Genomic DNA, 20,132 nt, shown 5'->3' with positions numbered 1-20,132 from the left:
CGCCCCTTTCCCCGCATGCGCGGCGCGGCCCGTGCCCGCCGGGACACCGGGCGGGACCGGGCGAGGCGGGGCGTGGCCGCTGCCGCTCGCACCGCGGAAGGAGCGCGGGGCGGTGGCGCGCGGTGTCCGCAGTCCGCGGCCGCGCGGGAGGGAGCGGAGGAGGAGGCGGCCCCGGCGGCGGCGGGCCGGGCGGCCCGCCCTCTGCAGCGAGCCGGGAGCAGCCGGGGGAGCCCCGTGGGGGTCGCTGAGCCGTTGCGGGGATGAAGGACCGCCTGGCTGACCTGGCAGAGGTGGGGGCTCCCCGGGAAGTGGGGCGGCGGGCTGAGGCGAGGGGCGAGGAGGGAGGGAGGGAGGGAGGGAGGGAGGGGGGACAAAGGCGGCGGAGTGCTGGGGGGCGAGGGCCGCGCGGGCCGCTGTCGCCGCCTGAGGTAACGGCCAGCGGCGGGAAGGTTGGCGCTCTGCTACGGGGGCCGCCGCCTCCCTGGGGTGGGGAGGTCCCCGGCCGCCGCCCGCGGCCTTCCAGCTCCCCTCTCCGGGAGGGGGGCGGCTGCTTCCCGGGAGGCGCGCCGGAGCCTGGCGATCTGGCAGCAAAGTTCAAGCGACTTTTATAGATCACCTTCCCCCGCTTCCTCCTCGCCTCTAGCGCGTTTCAAACGTTAACGTTTTAAGTGACAGATTAACTGGATAATAATTTTCTTTTCGGAGTGCCTGTGGTGTAGGCTTATCTGCTTGGGAGCTGTTTAACTAGTAATGCGTCAATAAAGCTATATGCAGATTTTATTTTCGTGTGTTTACACCATGGTAGCTGGTTGTGTTTATACGCTCTTTTCCTTTCCCCTATTTGTGCTTTGAAAACAGTGCCCTAAAAAAGAGAGGAGAGTTGGAGGGAGGTACCATCATGTCTGTCTTCAACAGGATATGGCTTGGTTAAAATAAAAGGATATTTGATTTTTTTTTTTTTTTTTTTCCCCCTGAAAAGAAATGGAGAACATGCAGGAGTTCCTGTGATAGTTCTAGGATTTCACATATTTGTAGAAGTTGGCCATTGTTGAGCTGCATGCAGGTTTGGGGCTCATTCATCTTAACATTAAGTTCATATCTTCTGGATCACAAAATACATTTTGGAAGCTCCATCTCCAAGTGATGGAATTACCAGTCTCTTTATCTTCCTCTCCAAAAGGATGAATTGGTATCTGAAAAGTTTTTGCATGATTGGATTACATTATCTTTACCAGGAAAGATGTTTCAGTGTCATGCCAAAGAAATGTGTCATTTCTTTCAGGTATGCTTTTGCCCTGTTCTTATTCCTAACATGTCTAGGTTGTAGAAATACTTGCCACGTTTTGGTGCTGGTGTATGCTTCCCAGAAAGCGAAGGCAGCAAATGGTGATCTGAATTTGTTTTTTAATTTATAATCCTAAACATGTAGACTTCATACTGACTAAGGGGAAGCAGCAGGGGGCTGTTTTATGGGTTTTTTAGTAACAAAAAAAACCCACAACCAAACCTGCTTCTTAGATATTGTTAAAAGTTTTCAAATCAACCGTACACGGGGGTTTTTAAGCCAAGTTTGGTATTTGACATCTGAAAACATTACTGTACTGCAGCAGGCTACAGCTTTAAGCACAACGGTCAGAATTGCTGAAGTGCTTTGTGTGCATCAACATAATTTTCACTGCCTGTAGAATTAATAAATAGCTTAGAGACTTAAAATTGGAGTTTTCTTCTAACTAGAAGAAAGTATTTAAACATCAAATGAAGGTAGAAGTTATTTAAGATCCAGTCTACATTTTATCACTTAAAAGTGTGTAGTTGACATGAAGTTTTGAAAAGTTGGATACCTAAGGGAGATGGCTTTTGTAAAACTTGATTTCCACAGGGAACTCGTGGAAGTAGCAACTTCCATCCTACATCTTTATCTGAAATATCAAAATAGAGCACATTTTTGTGAAGTGATTTTTTCCTTTACTAGTATAAACACTTTTGAACAGTGATCCTTGATCACACATGGGTAAGATTGCTTTGAAAAGGGATAAAAAATCTGAAGAAATAATGTATTAACATTTGCCTATTTTCCAGACTGTTTCAGTTTGATTAGTGTAGTTCCATTGTATTTTATTTTGCTAAATCATTAAGTGAAGAGTAGAGCATATGCATGGTGCTTTTTAAACAGGCCTGGGCCTGCAAAATCTTCAGCAATAGCTATGCTTTGCCTCTTTACCTTAATATAAGAATGTCATTATATGCTACTTTGATTGTACCTTACATGTGAGTTCCCTTGGCCCCATTTCCCCCACAAGTAGTTTAAGAGATTCCAGTACTTTAGCCAGTCTACACTGACCCATTTTAACTAAATACAGCATTCCCTTTAGCAGAAATGTTAATTTAAGTTTATACATCCTCATTTGAGTGTTCCTGGATTTTATTTGACAGCAAGCAGATTCTTTTGTCTTTAAAAGTTATAACTTTTTCCTGAGTTTCCCTTTATAAAGGAGAGGGATAAATGTTGCTTATCAATGTTTGTCGTCTGTTAACATCAAATTACAACTTTTTCGATAATTCTATTAATACACTGTATTTAGGCAGTTAAGCAGTGCTAAAATAGTAGCTGATGAGAAATTGGTGAAGACACGCAGGTTCTATAGCCTTCATATAATGTTGCTTCCTCTTATTTTCTAGCTAGAAAATAAAGTACATTCTTTTTCAGAAGATGGCAACCATAATTTTATTTGCCCACTTTTAGGGGGATTATTTTCATGTAATTTCTAAGTTATTCTAAGCAGAACAAAATGAACTTTTCAGCTGTTTGAATTGTCCTTTAATACAATTAATTGGACAATTGATCAAATCCCAGACTGGTTTTAGTTATTTTGTTATTTTAATTAGTTATTTTAATCTTACACAAATTAGTGTAAGATTAAAAGATGACTAGAAGGTACTCTCTGATCCAATACGCTGTTTTCAGCAGTGTTTGACAGTAGATGTTTAGGGAAGAAAAAAACAAAACAAAACAGGGCAAATACATAGCAATGATTGTGTAAAATATTCTCCCAGCCTTCAATGGTTTGCTGTTCATGGATACAAGTCCATCTTAAAATGGCGTAAAAAGAGCTGTAGGATCTGTGTTCAGACACTCAGTCCAGCACATTTAGCTAGTGTCAGATATTAAAAGCAGATGTCCTTTTAAAGGTCTGCTAATAAAACTCAGACTTTTTTGTTATTGTTGTTAAATCATTTAAGAAAGAGGTAAGATTTAAACTGTCTCTGCTTAAGCATAATGTTGTAGGTCTTGAGTTTGGGGTGCATTGTTCATATGGCTCAGAAATTACCATGTTGTTATATGTTGAAATAGGTGCAGAGCTATATTGAAATCCATTTTTCTTGCTTGATTGGTGAATCATTTTAAATATATGCTTTCTATATCTTACTCTTGAGTGTTACTGAGGATGTCTTAGACAAAGGTTATAGACATAACGTTTGCAAGGTATGTTTATATTTGATTGTAGCTTTTTTTTCTTTTCTTTTCTTTTTTTTTAAAAAAATCAAGGACCTGTAACTTGAACAGAACTGCATTGATTTTTTTGTAAATCAATTCTTGAGAATTCACTTAGTGCCCCCAAAACTGTTTAGGAATGAATGATGAACCACAAAGTCACAAAAGTTAAAATTGGTAGAATTGGGCAATACGGAAAAAAAATATAAAAGGAACCTTTTCAGAAGGAAGAAAACATTACTGAGTTCTTTTTTTTTTTCCCCAAGTTAACCTTTTACATTAGTCTTTGTCCAAACATGGCATTTTCTGAAGATGAGCTGTGTATTTTCCATGTCATAATAGCGTAATTTCTTGTGGACGGTTACCATATGATGTTTTTCTGGTTGTACAATAATGCTATTAAATGCACGTTAATGATTGACCAGACAAAGCTGCCTGACAGATCTCCTTGGCCCTCTGTAAGCCCTATTTGACAGCTCTGACATAAGAGAATTTCTGGAAACACTGATGCTGTAAGGAGAAACTGTAACACTCTGTAACCCACTCCCTGGGTCTGATTCATTGGGATAATGGAGGTCAGTTGTTATCCTTTCAGCCTGCCAGTAGAATGCACGTGATCTGGACTGAGAAATAACTAACCTTGAGTGGAGTTTCAGAGGCAAGTAATAGTCTTGGTTTTAGGTCAAAAGCTGTTTTCAGTTTCAAAGGTCAATAATTAATTTTGTGAGATATCTCAAGCTAGCTTTATTTCTGCAGTTCTTTAAGGTATGGGAAATGTCAGAAGTTTCATAAACCATCAGGATAGTTCCTACTTGCAGCTGAGAAATTGCATTGTCTGAATATCTGGATTCTGTCATATAAACCAACTTCTGAGGGAACTTGATATATTTTCTAAGTCTGAATGTTTGTGGAGTTGTATGGCCCAGGCTTTCAGTTGCAAGGTCAAGGTATGAGCTGCAAACAGACTTCATTAGACTCTTGATGTGAAACTTTTTATCAGTTTTTTGTGATTCTGCTTATACTGGGGAGGTAGGGTCTAGGAGAAACAATATGTTATTTCTGAACATGATAATAAAAAGTGAGGTTTTGGTTGAATTGGGTGTTTGTCAAAAAAGGGTGCATCACTTAAGTTGACTAGAGTTAGCAAATAAGCTGTATTTTAGCTAAGTGATGGTTTAAGAATGTAGAGAGCAGAGGCTGACAAGTCATTAGGTGCTGATGTGCAAAGTAGGCTGTCCATAAATCCTTCAAAAAATTGTAGACAGCAAATTGATCTGCCGAGGGTATCACTGCAGCCAGATGTGAAAGTGAAATGAATGTGGAGCTGACTGCAGGATGGATAACCATGATGGCTTCCTTCCAGCCTGGCATCTCCAAACAGGACTGCCCAGGAAGGAGTTTGTATCTTTCCTTTGTTTAAGATTCACTCAGGTGTGTAATGTTTTACTAAGACCTTATGACCAAACTAAAAGCTGGCATGCTGAATCTCTTAGCTGATACTGGTTTTCATTATTTATAGTTCTGTTAACTAAATGTAGGCTATGGTTATCAACAAGTAAAAAAATTATTCTTTACTCAGTAAATTACTTTACAGAATGAAATGAAATGTCTCAGGTATAGCCCATTTTAAATATTAATTTACAACTGGTAGCTTTGTAGTACTGCAGTATCTGGTATAGATAAATGTTGACTTCATTTGGGCCCAGGCTTCCTCACGTACTTGTATTAACCAAGATTGTTGATTACAGTCAAAAAGGACAGATTCTTTAATATTGAGTTCTAGCAATTATCTCCCCCAAATGAGGAATTACAAAAAGTCTTTAATGACACACAGCACTATGAGTGATTGGTGGGTGGTCCAAGAGAGCAAGAATGTCTAAATCCCTGTATCTTAGTTGGGGCATTATGGTTTCCCCTGAGCATAAAAAACAGATGACTTCTGACAGACATGTTGTTGTAGGGCTTTATGCACTCCCTGAATTTGCAGGAAAGGAACTGTCACACAGTAATAACTTGCCTTGAAGATTTGAGGCACTCTTAGATTTTGATGCATAGATCTTCACTGAGTATAACCTTCTTCATTAGATTATAGCAGTGTTCAACATTGGATTAAACTACAGAATTGTAATGCCAATAATACGGATCTCACCTAATTTAATAAAACCAGAAACAAAGGGCTTATTGGGTAATAGGATCAGGTTTAGGAGCAGAAAGTATGTTTTAGAAGATCAAAGGGGCTTGTAAGGAAAAAGGGGTCTTGGGCATGAAAATCCCTTAATGATACCTATCTTGTAGTTTGTTTTCCTAACAGATAACCCACTGACTATATGAGAGAATAATATTTTGTTCTAATTTTGATTCAATGCAGTTCAAACAGTCTGTGCTGTACAGAGGGAACTAGAGAACATGGAAGCTGGAACTATTTGCCTTTTTGTGATACATGTTAATTTGCTCTTCTCCTTTGATAAAGTTTGAATCTCAGTTACTGTCAAGATCCATATATTCTGCTGGGCTGGCTCAAGGGTTAGGGAAGTGTGACTCAGGGAACATATTGGGCTCTGTGCCCTGGAGTTTTGTGAGAGCCTGTAAACTTGAGCTTCTGCCTCGTTGGCTGCTCTTCTAAGGGTTTATCAATTATGTAATGCATGTATAGTTTAGTGTAGCATAATTATGTCTAAATTGGTGTGAAGTGGCAGCCTTGAAAAAACACCCAAGGGCAAAACTAGTAAGCAGAGGTTAATCGCTTTTTGTTCTAGCTTTCATTAGATGTCTAGCTTATTACATCACAAGGCAGTCATCAGCACCCCTTCTAGTATTTCTTTGAGAGGGTTGGATTTACTGTCTCAGTAAACCAGATATTGTTTTCAGTTCATGTGAGACTAGCTGTGGAAGTGTCTTTATGCTGTGAGAAAACATTTATAAGCCACATTGTATTTTAATACTTTTTATGACAGGTAATGAAAACTGTGACAACACTTACAGACTGGTTCTGTCCTGAAGTTGCTTAGAGGAGTACATGCCTTAGCATTCCCAACTTTGTGGTAGTCAGGTGACTGACTTTGACCTCTCTGTTTGTTTGTTTTTAGATTACAGTCCTCAGAAAAGGAAAACTTTTTTTTTTACTTTGCAGACTATTGACAAAAATGTGTATGCAGAAAAAGTTGTAGTTGTTTCAGAACAGTACCCAGAGTTTTATTTCATGGATTTGTTTTGTTATCTTTTACAGTGTAAAGGAAATGAAGATGGGGAGACAGTTATTGTTGAAAAAGACCATTTTATGGATGACTTTTTCCAACAGGTAAAGTTATAGTTTTCACCATGCATTAAAGAATTAGTTTTCTCTCCATGCCTTTTAATTTATGTAATTAGCTTTAACAATTCATCTGTGCGCGCACACACCCCAATATGCTTTGTAAAGGTATGCCAAATCAAATGTTGGCAACATTTCCTTTTTTATTTCAGAGTATTTTCTGCCTTTACTGCATTTAACTCCCTGTCAGCAAGGAATTTGTTTATAGAATTTAAATTTTTTTTTATTAAGAATAGTAGCACTTAAAGTTTTGGCCATACAGAATATCTTTGCAATTAAGAATATCATTTTTTCTTACCAAAAAAAAAAAAGGGCTGCCCTGAATTATTCTAATGTTTTCATTGCCATATTTATCTTCCTCTAGGTTGAGGAACTTAGAAATAATATAGCAAAAATAGCACAAAATGTGGAAGAAGTCAAGAAGCAGCACAGCATTATCCTGTCAGCACCAAATCCTGAAGGAAGTAAGTATCACTTTTTTTAGATCACACGTGTGGCTAGATATTCTAAAATATTTTGTTTGTTTTAGCTTTCTATAGAAATAGAACTTCAGGTGTTCAGAATGCAAAATGTAACAACATTTATTTAAATGTTTCAATTTTTAATTAATATTTTAATTTGCTTAATTTTACCTTTAAGTCTCATTTGAATAAATATATTTTTGGAATATTTGTTGCATCATCCAAACCCTTACTAGACCAAAGCTCAGTTTAATATAGTATCTTGAAATTGATTGTGTGTTCAGAAACTTAGAGGCCACTTGCATTTCTTTTAATTTATGAAAATGTTGAAGTTGTCAACTGAAGCTCAAACGGTAGAGCCATCATCTTCTCTTTATTCTTCAGTAGGGCAAGATCCTGTCTTAACACTAACACTATAGCCAGCTGCTTCAGTGGTAGTAAGAGTTCTGTGCTGGAGCCCTATTTTAAGAGGCTGTAACCCCAAAGCTGAAAATTAAGATGTACTTTCTGAACAGACAACACCAAAGTTTAGGGAACTTACCCAGAAACATGGAACCTTCTCTGTTCTCAACACTTCTTAATTCAAGGCATGCCTGGGTTTGTGGGTAGGGTTTAAAGAAAAGGGAAGAAAAGATGCTGAGGTATTTTTTGTGGAATGTTGCAATGCCAGCTTTATATTCTTGACAAAAACTGAACTTTGGATGTTAGTTTTCTTTTCGCCCCCTATTTATTTATGGATGGGCAGATAGCTGTATTCATACAAATGATTTTGTGGACTTCTTTTTGTCTTAACAGTTGTATACAGTCAGTGAACCTCAAGTTTAATAAGGGTTCATCAAAACATTTGAAATATGTGGTCTCAGTTCATTTATCAGCTTGTGTCTGTGCTAAAAATTGTGCTCAGTAATGCATCTGACTGGTGTAGGAGTGTGACATTGCTTGTAAGTAATGTATGCTCTTGTGAATCTAGTCCCTTCAGTAAAACCAGTAACAGAGATCTAGCTAAGTTCATGAATACTCTGTATAGCATTCTTCAAAAAATATAGTTAGTGCATGGTACAGCTGTTAATAAGGGTAAAAGCCACAAGTCCATGATAAACAGCAGAAATAAAAAAATGAGATGAATCTGTATTTTCACTTGATAGAGTTCAGTGAATTTTCATTTTGACCATCAAATGACTATTACTCTGAAAGTGTCACATGAAGAAAAAATGTGGAATATTTTATCACCCGGTTTAGTTGGTGATTTGTTAATAACATTTCCCAAGTGTAAGGGTCTGTCATAAGAAGCAGGAATCAGGATGCTGTTATAAAACTGATATTTAAAGTACTTAGAAATATAATGAGCTTCCTCTCTGCATGGTTGTACTGAATACAATTGAGATTGCAAGGTAAAGTTGTAGGTGGTTGCTGGCTTACTATTATCAATCATTAATAGTTCTAAAAAAAAAGGTGTGGTTTTTTTTTTTTTTTTTTTTTTTTTTTTAAAGGAACAAAGGAAGAACTTGAAGAATTAAATGAGGAAATAAAGAAGATTGCTAATAAAATCCGAGCCAGGTTGAAGGGTAAGTTGTGAGGAGAAATAAAACGTACTCTTGCCTGTAGTGATTACGGATGGTAACAGTGTTACAAACCCAGTGCGTTAGAGATGAACTTTTAAACTTTAAAAGCTGTATTATGTATGCATAAATTGTATTGTACAGCTCTTAAAAAAAAAAAAAAAAGAGAGAGAACCACCTCTCTGCCAACTGATTTACAGCCCATGTCAGTAACAGTATCATCCTTTACCTTCTTCCTCCTTGGCAAGTTTCATCACTGATAAATATTGGGTCACAGCACAGCCTAATTTGTGGAGAAGGACAAAGAGCTTGCTTGCTTTTAGAAATGACATAGAAAATTACAGTGCAAAGTAATTCCTCTGTGTAGAAATGTATTCTGCAACTGAAATGCTGGTTTTTAGTCATGAAGTTTTGGAAGAAAATTAACTGTAAAAATATAGTCTCCATGGCATAAATGTCTATACAGGGAATTGCTATAGAGCACCTATTGTATTTTAATACACGGCTAGTTTTGCTGTGGCTTTCCTGTATGAGTATGTCTTAGTTACTTAGCATATGTTTTGAAATGTGCCGAGTGTTTTAATGTTACTTTATGCTTTTATACATCCATAAACACTAGGGTATGGTGTTTATCATTTAAGCTGTAAGAGCAGTCCATTTTGTTATACATGTTGAAATTTTTCAATAGGCAGTAGTATGACTGTTAAAAGTATTGAAGTAGCTGCAGTGTTTTATGATCTGTACCAATTACCAAAATTATTTGAAATTTGTGTATCTGTCTCTATATCACTGCCACCTCCCTCCTCCCCCTGAAATATTAAACATATCTATGGGAAGCTTGTACATGAAAAAAGTAATAGTGGTATATCCAAAGTAACTGAGCAACATTATTAAATAATTATACTGAACATTGACTCATAATATTCTTGTACTGTTCTCAGCTATTGAACAAAGTTTTGATCAGGGTGAAAACGCTAATCGGACATCAGTGGATTTGAGAATAAGAAAAACACAGGTATGATCACCTAAGTTAAAATAAAAAGATTGTAGTAAATCAGAGAATGCGATTCACTTTTCTGAAATAGTCTCAGAACTTCATGTTCTGTTTCGTTGGAATGTAAATACCACTTTCAGTTGTTGTGCAGTAGTGTTTGCTGTATCAAAAAAAAATAAACATTTTTGTTCCGCATTTTTAAATCCTCAAAAACAGCACTCTGTATTAGCTCACAAGTTTGTGGAGGTCATGACGGAATACAACGAGACCCAAACTCTTTTTCGAGAACGCAGCAAAGGTCGGATACAGAGGCAATTAGAGATAAGTAAGTGACCTGAATACACTTTTTAAAAAAGATGAATTGTATTGTTAGTACCTCACTTGTTTCATATTACATCATACATCTTACACATCTTCTTGAAGCATGTGAGGGAAAAGAAGCAATTTTATGGCATAAACTCTTTGATACTACTCTTCAGAACAACTGTAACGAAAATAGAGAAAACTCACTAAATCAGTTATGTTGAAAATTATTAATGAAATTATCGTTTTCATTTGTTTCATTTATTTCCAATCATGCAGCTTTAAATGAAACATTAAGAAAACCTGCATTCTGAAGATAGCAAGTGTTATTAAACGTGCTAAATAGGACAGCATCTCTTTTTATGCTATGCCATTTTTGTCTCTAAGAACATCTGTTAAATTCAGCTGATACAAAATCAGTGCTGCCATTGCATGTACTCTAATCATGTGTTGACTTACTCACATGTGACTTATTTCATTATTGATTATTATGAGGAATATTCAGAGAAATGCCTGACTCTAATCTGAGCTACAGCATCTACCGTGGAAGGTGTCTAAAAAAAATCCATAACATCTTGTACCCAAAATTAGTCTTTTTGAGTATCTCCTGTAAACACAAGTACATATACTGCTGATATAGGAAATGCAAACAGAAAAGTTGGCAAATTATAAGACAACTTTGCTTTTCATGTACTTCTCAAAATTGTCATTATCCTTTCATGCTAATGGTTCAATTTAGCATTTCAGTAAAATTTATTGGGCAAATTAAATTCTTTACCTGTATGTTTGAGGGGAGGGACTAATACCTCAGGACATTGTTCTTATAAGTTAATGTTGTTAATACCCAGTTAGAGCCTTCAGCTTTTCCAGAGCACTTAAAATTTCAAAGCGGGAGGTTTTGCAGCGTTCTTGGGTATTAACATCAGAAAGCAATATTCAGCCTGTAACTTTAATCTGATAGGACAGACTTATGTTATTGCAGATACTCAATTTATTTTACATGGTAAGAACAGATATTTGATATGTAATTTTTAAAACTGTACCATACAAATCACTTGTAAATATTGTGTAACTCATAACACTTGCATTTGTCAAACCAGTGTGATCAATAGGATTCAGTTTGCTTAAACGTGCAATAATAAACTACCTCAATTGTTAGATATATTATGAGAAATAGAAGCTAAAGTACGCTATGGGTAATCATCTTCTCTATGTATGTAATCCTGTGTTGGTAAAATCAAATTTATGTAAAGATTTTATTGCCCACACAGTGGTGGGGAGTGAGTAAATCAGGTGCCAATGTGGCATGAGTGAAGAGGTAAATATTGAATGTTATATAAATACTGTATCTCAAATCCTTCTGAAGAACCCTACTTACCGAGGTTCATATGTACACATTGTAGATGTTTCTGATCAAAACCTTCAATTTGATGCCCCTCCCCACACACCCCCCCCCCAAAAAAAAAAAGCAAAACCAGAATAAATTTTAAAAAAACCCAATCCACCAACCAGGAATTCCTCATTGTAGCTTTGATTCTACATTTGTTTTCTTCCTACTACTAATTTCTGTTTTTTTCTTAATATGCAAAATGGCATTTGATAATGGCTAAACACCACAGTGTTTTATCCTGAAAAATGCTCAATACAAGAATTTTATTTGAACTGTCATCCTTCTGATATGGTGAGATTTTATATTCGATAATTAATAAGTGATGTTATGTGAAGTACTGTTGTTTTTGTCCTAGCTGGAAAGACCACCACTGATGAGGAACTGGAAGAAATGTTAGAGAGTGGTAATCCTTCAATTTTCACTTCTGATGTATGTATTTCTGGTCCAGTTATGTGTCCTATTCTGCTGTATCTGCTATTTCCAAGTGTGTCAGCACATACTTATTTATGTTCATATCTTTTTTTTTTTTGTTCCCCAAAGATTATATCAGACTCTCAAATAACTAGGCAAGCTCTGAATGAAATTGAGTCACGTCACAAAGATATTATGAAACTGGAGTCTAGCATACGGGAGCTACATGAAATGTTTATGGACATGGCAATGTTTGTTGAGACTCAGGTAAATGAACCAGTTCAAACACATTTATGTAAGTGGGATTTTTTTTCCCCAGTCTTCCTCTTTAAAATATGCAGAAACAATTACTTATATTCAGATAGTGTGGACTTAGTGTCTTTTGACTGTGATTAGAATATATGAAAGTTTATTGCTAAAGGTTTTTTGTTTCATTTTAGACAAATGTGCAATCTAGATGTACTTGTAGTATAAGCTATGAATGACTGAGGATAGGCTTTCTTTTCAGTTGGTATGTTTAGTATTTTCTTCAACATGCTTATATAGCAATATGCTTGAACATTTTGTGCATGTTTAAATAAGAACAGCTCTTATGGAATGTTGGCTAATATCTTGGGAATTTAGGATTGTCATAGACATGGTAAAAGACTTCTGTTGGAATAACATGTGTGTTAGCAAGGATGTATGCAGCTTGTGCATGCTACAAAGGTATTATTTTTATGACTTGCATGAATGTAAAGAGATTGACAAGTCATTCAAGTCATCTCTTATATTCATTAGCTTTGTCTGACATGTACATAAATTTGTTCTATTTGTAGTCTTTACACACCAATTATCTAAAAATTATTTTTAAAATATTTTTAACTTCTGTTCTTAGACTTCTTTGACTCGTGCAGGAAAGTGGAAAAAAATAATGGTCAGGAGAGAAACATTCCTAAAAAGGACTTCTTTTTTTAATGGGTTTTGTCCTGTGTTGCTTTGATATTCAATATGTAGCCAAGGCAAATTGGTAGCAGTTTTCTTTTGAATTAGAAATGAACAAAAGTTACTTGTGCATCATTCTTTAATGCTTTGCTGTTTACTGCTGCTGATTATTTCTTCTGATGGACAGAAACACAGGTAATAGACTTACTGTAATTTTTCACCAATCTTCCATTTCATTACCAAATTTCATTATTCATAATTAATTTGAATGTGTTATGTATTGACATTCTACATCCTCAATTCTGAGGAACTTTTGAAGTTGCTATTGTATGTGTGCGTTTTCTTAGATAATCGTTGAGCCTTTTGTCAAAATCGTCAATAGCCTTTCCCATTCCCAGGCATGCTAGGGATTTCTAATCTCTTTAGTATGTCAGTTTTAATTTGGGCTGTTAAAACATACCTCACATTCAAAGGTATGTTTTCAGGTGTTCAGTGTTTGTTCCTGCAAAAGGGAGAAATATGCCTGCACTGCCCATGAATGTTCCTTGTTTGGTTAGAACTTCAGGCCCTTGCTTCTCATTCCCTTTTTCCTTTACACATCAAAGCAGAAAAAATGCTACCCACTTAGTAGTACATTATTCACTTATTTAAAATAATCGTTGATGTTCTATAGCCTTTCTTCTCTTAGGTTCATTAAACAAGGATCCATGGATTCCAATAATAAAATTTTGTCTTCAAAATTTCATTTGAAGGGTGAAATGATCAACAACATAGAAAAGAATGTGATGAATGCATCAGATTATGTGGAACATGCAAAAGAAGAGACAAAAAAGGCAGTTAAATATCAAAGTAAAGCACGGAGGGTATGCTATCTTTCTGTAATTGTGCTAGTCAGTGTTGTTAACTTAGCCCAGTATGAAGTGACCTTCAGTTTTAGTTGATGTTGTTGTATTCAGTCCTTCAAGGTGGAGTCAATACATGCATCTTACTTTTTTGTAGCTGTGATATTTAAAATTAGATTAGAAGACATTGTTTTAAATTAGTATATGACAAAGGAAGATTTACAGGAGGATTTTACAATCAAACAAAAAACCTCCATAACCCAGAGGAAATCAGAACATTTCCAATGTGAATGAATTTGTTATAGTTAATATAAAAAATTGATACTACTGGTAGAGGACAGAAACTTCTTGTAGTACAAAAATGGATAAGCAGTTCACGCACAGCTAAGGCTGTGTTCACAGTTTTCCACTTAAAAATCTGTTGTTGCAGAATGTTAAAAACCCAAAAAGAAGAATTAATGTATTATGCTAGTAGATAAATTCAAAGGTGATTCTTATCACGGTAGTTGATACCTTAAATTATTCAGGCTCTAAATAAGCTTAGAGGTTTCTGAATCTTTCAGTGGTAAACTTACCTGGATTTATAGCTATAAAATCACTATGTTAGCAGGAAAAGTAGAAGTACTTGTTTTGCTGAAGCAGGCTTACTTTTTAAGAATTCCATCTGTAATTATTCTTTTTACAGTTAACTGATTTTGTACTCTTATAAAAGTACTAGATTAGGGGAAGACCTTCCCTCTGGAAAGGTTGTGATGTTAAACCACGACACTCAGTTTTGGAAAAGAATTGCGTTCAAAGTAACATTCAGGCATTTTCTATTGGCATAGAAATTTGGTTTGTGTTTCAATATCTTTCTTCCCATAAGAAAGCCAAATAAGTATTCTGAAATCAAACTACTGATTTATTTTTATATTTTGTAACTATGATTGCAGAGTGAATGAGGTGTTCCTCTGACATTATAATTTCTTCTTTGGAGATGCTGTGCAATTTTGTGAGGCTTTTTACTGTAAGTTGGATTTGAGGGAATAATATATATTTATATAGCTATACAGATAGCTACATATAGATAACATGCCTGTTAAATTTAAAAAAATTATTTATGAAGTGTCAAAAGAGCCCACCTAATATATTTCTAAATGGTGGTTTTTCTCATCTTTGACAGCTATATATGTGTTAATCACACTAGTTTACCTGTAAGCACTGTTTAACAGTGTTTATTCTTATGCATGCAAGATTATACAGCTAAAATTCTCATTTTGAGAATACTGCAGGCTTTAACAAGAATGTGTGGATCTAAAAAATTACTATTTTAAAAATTGAAAATAAATGCAAGTCTTAATGTGCTTAACATTAAAATAATAACTTGTTTTTTGACAGAAAATGTGGATAATTATCATTGTGTCATTGGTGTTGATTGCCATAATTGGTCTAATTATTGGTTTGACTGTTGGTATTCGGTGATGCTTGGATAACCTCAGCATGCATGACTTCCTGCCAGTGTGGCAGTAAGTAACTAATCAACTAATTTTGCTCTTGTTTTGCTCTGGTAACTTGTATTGTTCTACTAACCCGTAATATCTGTACAGTTAGTATTGAGGGGGTAGGCTTGAGGTGCATTGGTGGATCTTGTCGCTCTGTGTGCTGTAGAAGCGCTATGCATGTGAGTATTGAAAGCTGACCTCTGCTGGTGAGCTGCTAAATTTACAGCATGAAATCACACGCAAGACTCGTGAACACAGAAGGAAATGATACCAAAAAATGCAATTATTGTCTCGCAGTCCTTTGAAATTTTTTTAATACTGAAAGTTCACCTCAGCAATCTACTCTAAGATATGGAATACTAGTTACACTTGAAACTTTGTCAAATGGGCTTTTCTATGATTTTAAGCAGCGCGCACTTGGAAGTAGATATCAGCAGCCATGAAATTGGCTATTAGGCCTTGCAGGACATCCTAAAATTTCTTCAAAGCTGTTTTCTAATACTAGACTAAACGAAGCAGTGGGAAATAACAAAGTATTTGTAAAAGAAGGTCTGCAAGGATTCCAGCTGGAATTTTAGGACATAAATTTGATAATTTTTTCTGTCTTCATATTTTGGCTGTACTAATATATCACTTCTTGCAAGATAACTCCTAGCCAGGCTAAGTAGAAAAATAACAGTTAATTCTTCCATATCAAATAAAAACTCAAATTTTTACATGTAGTATTTTCAAACTATATATGAAGCACGATGAGCGGGATGTTGTTCCAGACAGCTAACCATGAATTCAGTGTTCTGTACTAACGCTTTTAATATCAAAGTTTTTAATTTCAGTGTTAGTTTCTTCTCAGCTTTGGTTTATGGGCAGATAACAGGATTTACTGTATCACTTCCTATAGTCAGAAATACCTGACGTAATGTCAGACTTGGCATTTACATAGAACCTATCTTTTTTTTTTTTTTTTTTCTTGCAGCTCTTCTGAGCTATTACCTACACAATGTTTTTACTGACCTTTTACTGAATTTCATAAATGTGCAACTGTAAAGTTTTGAGCAGGCTACAAATATTTATCCAAGGAGGGTGGCAGTAAGCAATGCTACTGTACTTAGGCTTGACCTTGATACGTAATGTTCACTATTTCATCTGTTTCTATACGTAATGATATTTCCAGAAGTTGGGAATGAGTAATAACAATTATTTCCGTGAAGCAAAATACAGAAATGTTATACAGATAACTCTATCTTGTAACTATGGTTACATGTATGTTAGAAAAGAAAGATTAACAATAGGAAATCACAGGAGTAAGTATTTTCTAGAAAGAAAATACACTCAGATTAGGTATCAGGATTATTAATTTTCTGTGGTTATGCATGTATTTAGACAGTTCTTTATCTGACAGGGTATTTCAATCCCAACTTTTCTCTCTTTTTTGCAGAAATTGATGTTCATAATTATATGTGTCACTGTATTGCTTCTGATACTTGGAATTATCCTAGCAACAACACTATCATAGCAAGCACATTCCAAGAGTTACAAACCTTCAGAAACTCCGAAATACATCTTCGGTAAAACCAAACCTTTTTAAATGATGCCTTACACTGTTCCGTGATGATGACCTATCACTAATGGTTAAAAATGAAAACAAAATCATTCTTAATGTTTACTTATAAAGGAAGATCAGAATGTATTAGGATATATATGGATTTTCATCATAAAAATATACATTTGTAAGACTGAAACTTGCTCTTAATTGTTTTGAACTAAAGTGACTTAGGATTTTTGTTCATATTTCAGTGTTACAAACAGTTTATACAGGGAGTTGAGAGACTATTGAGTTTTGACTGTTTGGCTTTTTTTTCCTATTGCTAATATAATTCTAATCATGAATTTTAGTAACTTACCAGTGCTGCTTTTGTTAGCACTCTTGTGAACATTTTTGGGATGTAGCCTTGTCTTTAAGTGTATTATTTAGTCACCTTAACGAATCTATCTAAGCTTTATACTTCAAAATTTTTTTTGCCAACAAGTGCTAAAATATTTTATCCTGAAAAGACTACTTCTTTAACTGTCTGCCTATCGCATTATACTTGAAGGGAAAAAAAAAAAAAAGGCTTTTTTACACTGTCCAGGTTGTTGGGATTTTTTTTTTTCCTTTCAATATGACTGAGGTTAATTGCTTTAAATATTTCCTTGCCTTTATTATAAAAAGTTAGTTGGAACATTTCTGGTAAAATGCTGTAATGAAGCACTCAGAATTTGAACTTGAGCAGATCATTTTACAAATAATCCTTGTGTAAAGGAAACTGACTGATCAGTTTAGCCTTATTCATGTGAACATGACAAAAATCATACTTTTTTTCTCTATAAAGCCAAGTCAAGATTTCTAATTAAGAAGCTTGCTAATATTGCTGTGTGAATATAGCACATAGGAATAAACTCCCTCAGAAAAGTTTGAAACATAATACAAACTAAGACACTGATTTGTTATAAAATTTGTGTTATATAACATATATGAAGTGTTTTAGTATATACATGCCTGTTGTAATGCTAGCTTGTCAGACTTGAAAGCTTGAAAGACTTCAGATGTAACCAAATAACTGCATTTAATGTTACAGGTTATTTTTGTATTTTTGTGTGCAAAATATGTGTAACTTGAATTTTTGACTTCTTATTGTTTAAGGATATTCATGTAGATATGTAGATATATTTACAATGTAAGAGAATTAGAGGAAAGTATAATGTGTGCCTTTTTAAAGACAGTCTGCAACTATACTTGTCAACGTTTCCAATATTCAGCTATAATGTTAACTGCAATAACGTGGTCCTAAAAGGTTAGAGTCCTTAAACTTATGTTTTGTTGAAAGTGTCTGAGATCAAAGTTACTCACAGTCTGTTGACTTAATGAAACTCAGCAAAGTTTACAATTTATATTATATGTATGAATATTCCTGCTTTGCTGTCCAAATATACTGTGAATGTGCTGGAGCTATTCAGATGTCAAACGTTTAAAAAAGAAAAAAGTACTTTTATTGGTCTTTTTGCAAGTTAGCCATAAAGAAGTCGCTTGAAAAATTTCGGCTTCATTAATGAACAAATTTCTTTACCTCTTAAATCCAGAACACTCACCCATGTTTGTGAGGAAGTTTACATGCAAAGTAAGGAAAGATTGGTTGCCTTAGTACTCGTTCTAGGTAAAATATATTTTTATTCTATAGTTTTCTAGATTTTTAACAGTAAATATTATTTATACAGCTACACAAAATAGACTGGGGGGAAAAAAGTGGTTCTGCTGTTTAACAGCTGGTTACCTAAAGTGACCCCCAAAATCCCGTCATGTTGAATTTTTTTATTTATAATGCAATGATTTGTTCATCAAGACAGAAATTTGAATAGGCCACTCCATAATTCTTACTTGTTGTTATATAGCTGCCTGAATGAGTTTATTTTAAAACAAAACATGACTTGTTTTTCACATGAACCTCTCTGTTCTCTTAATATTGGAGGGGAGTAAATCTCTAACCTATGCACTAATAAATTTATCTAAGCAAGTATCTTGTGGCTCTTATTATATTCATGATGTTATTGTGACCTTTGTGAATATTTCCAGTAGTGTTTGAATAAGGCTGGTATGTTTTTACAATGACATATGCCAAACAACCAATACCTAGGTCTTAGTGTAAAGGTAGTGTATTTCCTGAAATGTTTTAGCAAAAAAGGTGTAGAGATGATCAAAGCAGGTGTAGAGATAATTATGAAGACACTAATAGGTTTTATTAATTTAAACTATGCCCATGGAATTTTGATTTAATATTAAGCTTGAAAAAATGGGAGTCATTTATTTCAATAAAGCTATTCACATATTCTCAAAAATTCCTCATAAAAGTGCGTCTTTCATAGTGCAGAATTAAAGTAACTTCCTCTTACCTGCCTACCCCAGAACTGGAAATTCTGGAATCGGTTCAGGGTTTGATGTACAGGTGGTAACTGGAGTCATTGCCCCTGTGCTAACACTTAGATTGCTGCTCTGATGGCTTTTTGCAGGTGCAGCCCTGAGCTCTGCCATCCAGGTGGTGACACTGCACCTGGGTCCGTCCAGCTGCAGCCAGCTGTGCACAGCACCCGCCAAGGGGAAGAGGGGGCCAGCAGCCTGCTCAGGGCCAACGGCCGTGGCGGTGCGAGGGATGGGAGGTGGTGCTCCTCTCCTCCTCATGCCTCTCCTCCATCATCATCTTCCCCTGTATATCCCATATGGAGGTACATGAGACTTTCCCATGGTCAGCACTCTACCAATTGCAATAGAAGTGTCAGTATGGTGGTGTAGAAGGGGAAAGGTTGGTTGTGTTCTTTTTGTGTTGGGGACTTTCCTGAAAAAATTTTGAGGTAAGAACGTCCAAGGTTTCATTTGAGTCTGTGCTATCTTTGTCCAGAAATAAATTGTCATTATAACTTTTGTAACAATCTAACACCGATGAGGATATGCATGGAGAGTTGTGCTGGTTTTGGCTGGGATAGAGTTAATTTTCTTCATACTAACCAGTATGTTTTGGATTTTGTGCCGAGAACAGTGTTGATCACACCGGGATGTTTCCCTTACTGCTGAGCATTAGCTCACACAGGGCCAAGGCCTTTTGCGCCTCTCACCCCAGCAGCGACCAGGCTGGGGGTGCACAAGGAGCTGGGAGGGGACCCAGCCGGGACAGCTGAGCCCAACTGACCCCAGGGGTATCCCAGCCCGTATGGCGTCATGCTCGGCACGTACAGCTGGGGGGAAGGAGGAAGGGGGGGACATTGGGAGCGATGACGTTTGTCTTCCCCAGTCACCGTTACGTGATGGAGCCCGGCTGTCCTGGAGATGGCCGAGCACCCACCTGCCCATGGGAAGGGGGGGATGCATTCCTTGTTTTGCTTTGCAGGCATGTGCGGCTTTTGCTTTACCTATTAAACTGTCTTTATCTCAAGCCAGG

General features: G+C 36.2%; 1 protein-coding gene across 7 annotated transcripts; it reads left to right on the top strand.

Moving 5' to 3' along the window:
- Window positions 1–72: 72 nt before the first annotated feature.
- STX2 (syntaxin 2) lies at window positions 73–18,719 on the top strand. 7 transcript variants are annotated; one of them, XR_006166736.1, is made up of 11 exons: window positions 73–290; window positions 6,720–6,791; window positions 7,168–7,267; window positions 8,755–8,829; window positions 9,765–9,838; window positions 10,034–10,142; window positions 11,866–11,939; window positions 12,051–12,188; window positions 13,598–13,708; window positions 14,620–14,693; window positions 15,065–15,079. XR_006166736.1 is itself a non-coding variant. In XM_042805484.1 (11 exons), the coding sequence occupies exons 1-11, from the start codon at window positions 261–263 to the stop codon at window positions 16,735–16,737; spliced, it is 966 nt and encodes a 321-aa protein (XP_042661418.1). In that variant the 5' UTR covers window positions 73–260; the 3' UTR covers window positions 16,738–18,719. The 7 variants fall into 7 exon arrangements, 6 of the variants coding, with proteins under 6 accessions (XP_042661418.1, XP_042661413.1, XP_042661414.1 ...); XM_042805484.1 differs by lacking the exon at window positions 14,620–14,693 and adding an exon at window positions 16,604–18,719 and having other exon boundaries at window positions 15,065–15,113; XM_042805479.1 differs by lacking the exon at window positions 14,620–14,693 and adding an exon at window positions 16,604–18,719 and having other exon boundaries at window positions 15,065–15,192.
- The last annotated feature ends 1,413 nt before the right edge of the window (window positions 18,720–20,132 follow it).

Source organism: Tyto alba, unplaced genomic scaffold, assembly GCF_018691265.1.
Source record: "Tyto alba isolate M040663 unplaced genomic scaffold, T.alba_DEE_v4.0 Super-Scaffold_44, whole genome shotgun sequence".
NCBI classification, from domain to species: Eukaryota; Metazoa; Chordata; class Aves; order Strigiformes; family Tytonidae; genus Tyto; species Tyto alba.
This window is presented reverse-complemented; position numbering and strand designations above follow the sequence as displayed.

Coding starts and splice junctions, on each gene's coding strand:
- STX2 (XM_042805484.1), top strand. CDS start 261: ATGAAGGACCGCCTGGCTGACCTGGCAGAG. Junction 6,792..7,167: donor TGGATGACTTTTTCCAACAG/GTAAAGTTATAG, acceptor ATCTTCCTCTAG/GTTGAGGAACTTAGAAATAA. Junction 8,830..9,764: donor AATCCGAGCCAGGTTGAAGG/GTAAGTTGTGAG, acceptor TACTGTTCTCAG/CTATTGAACAAAGTTTTGAT.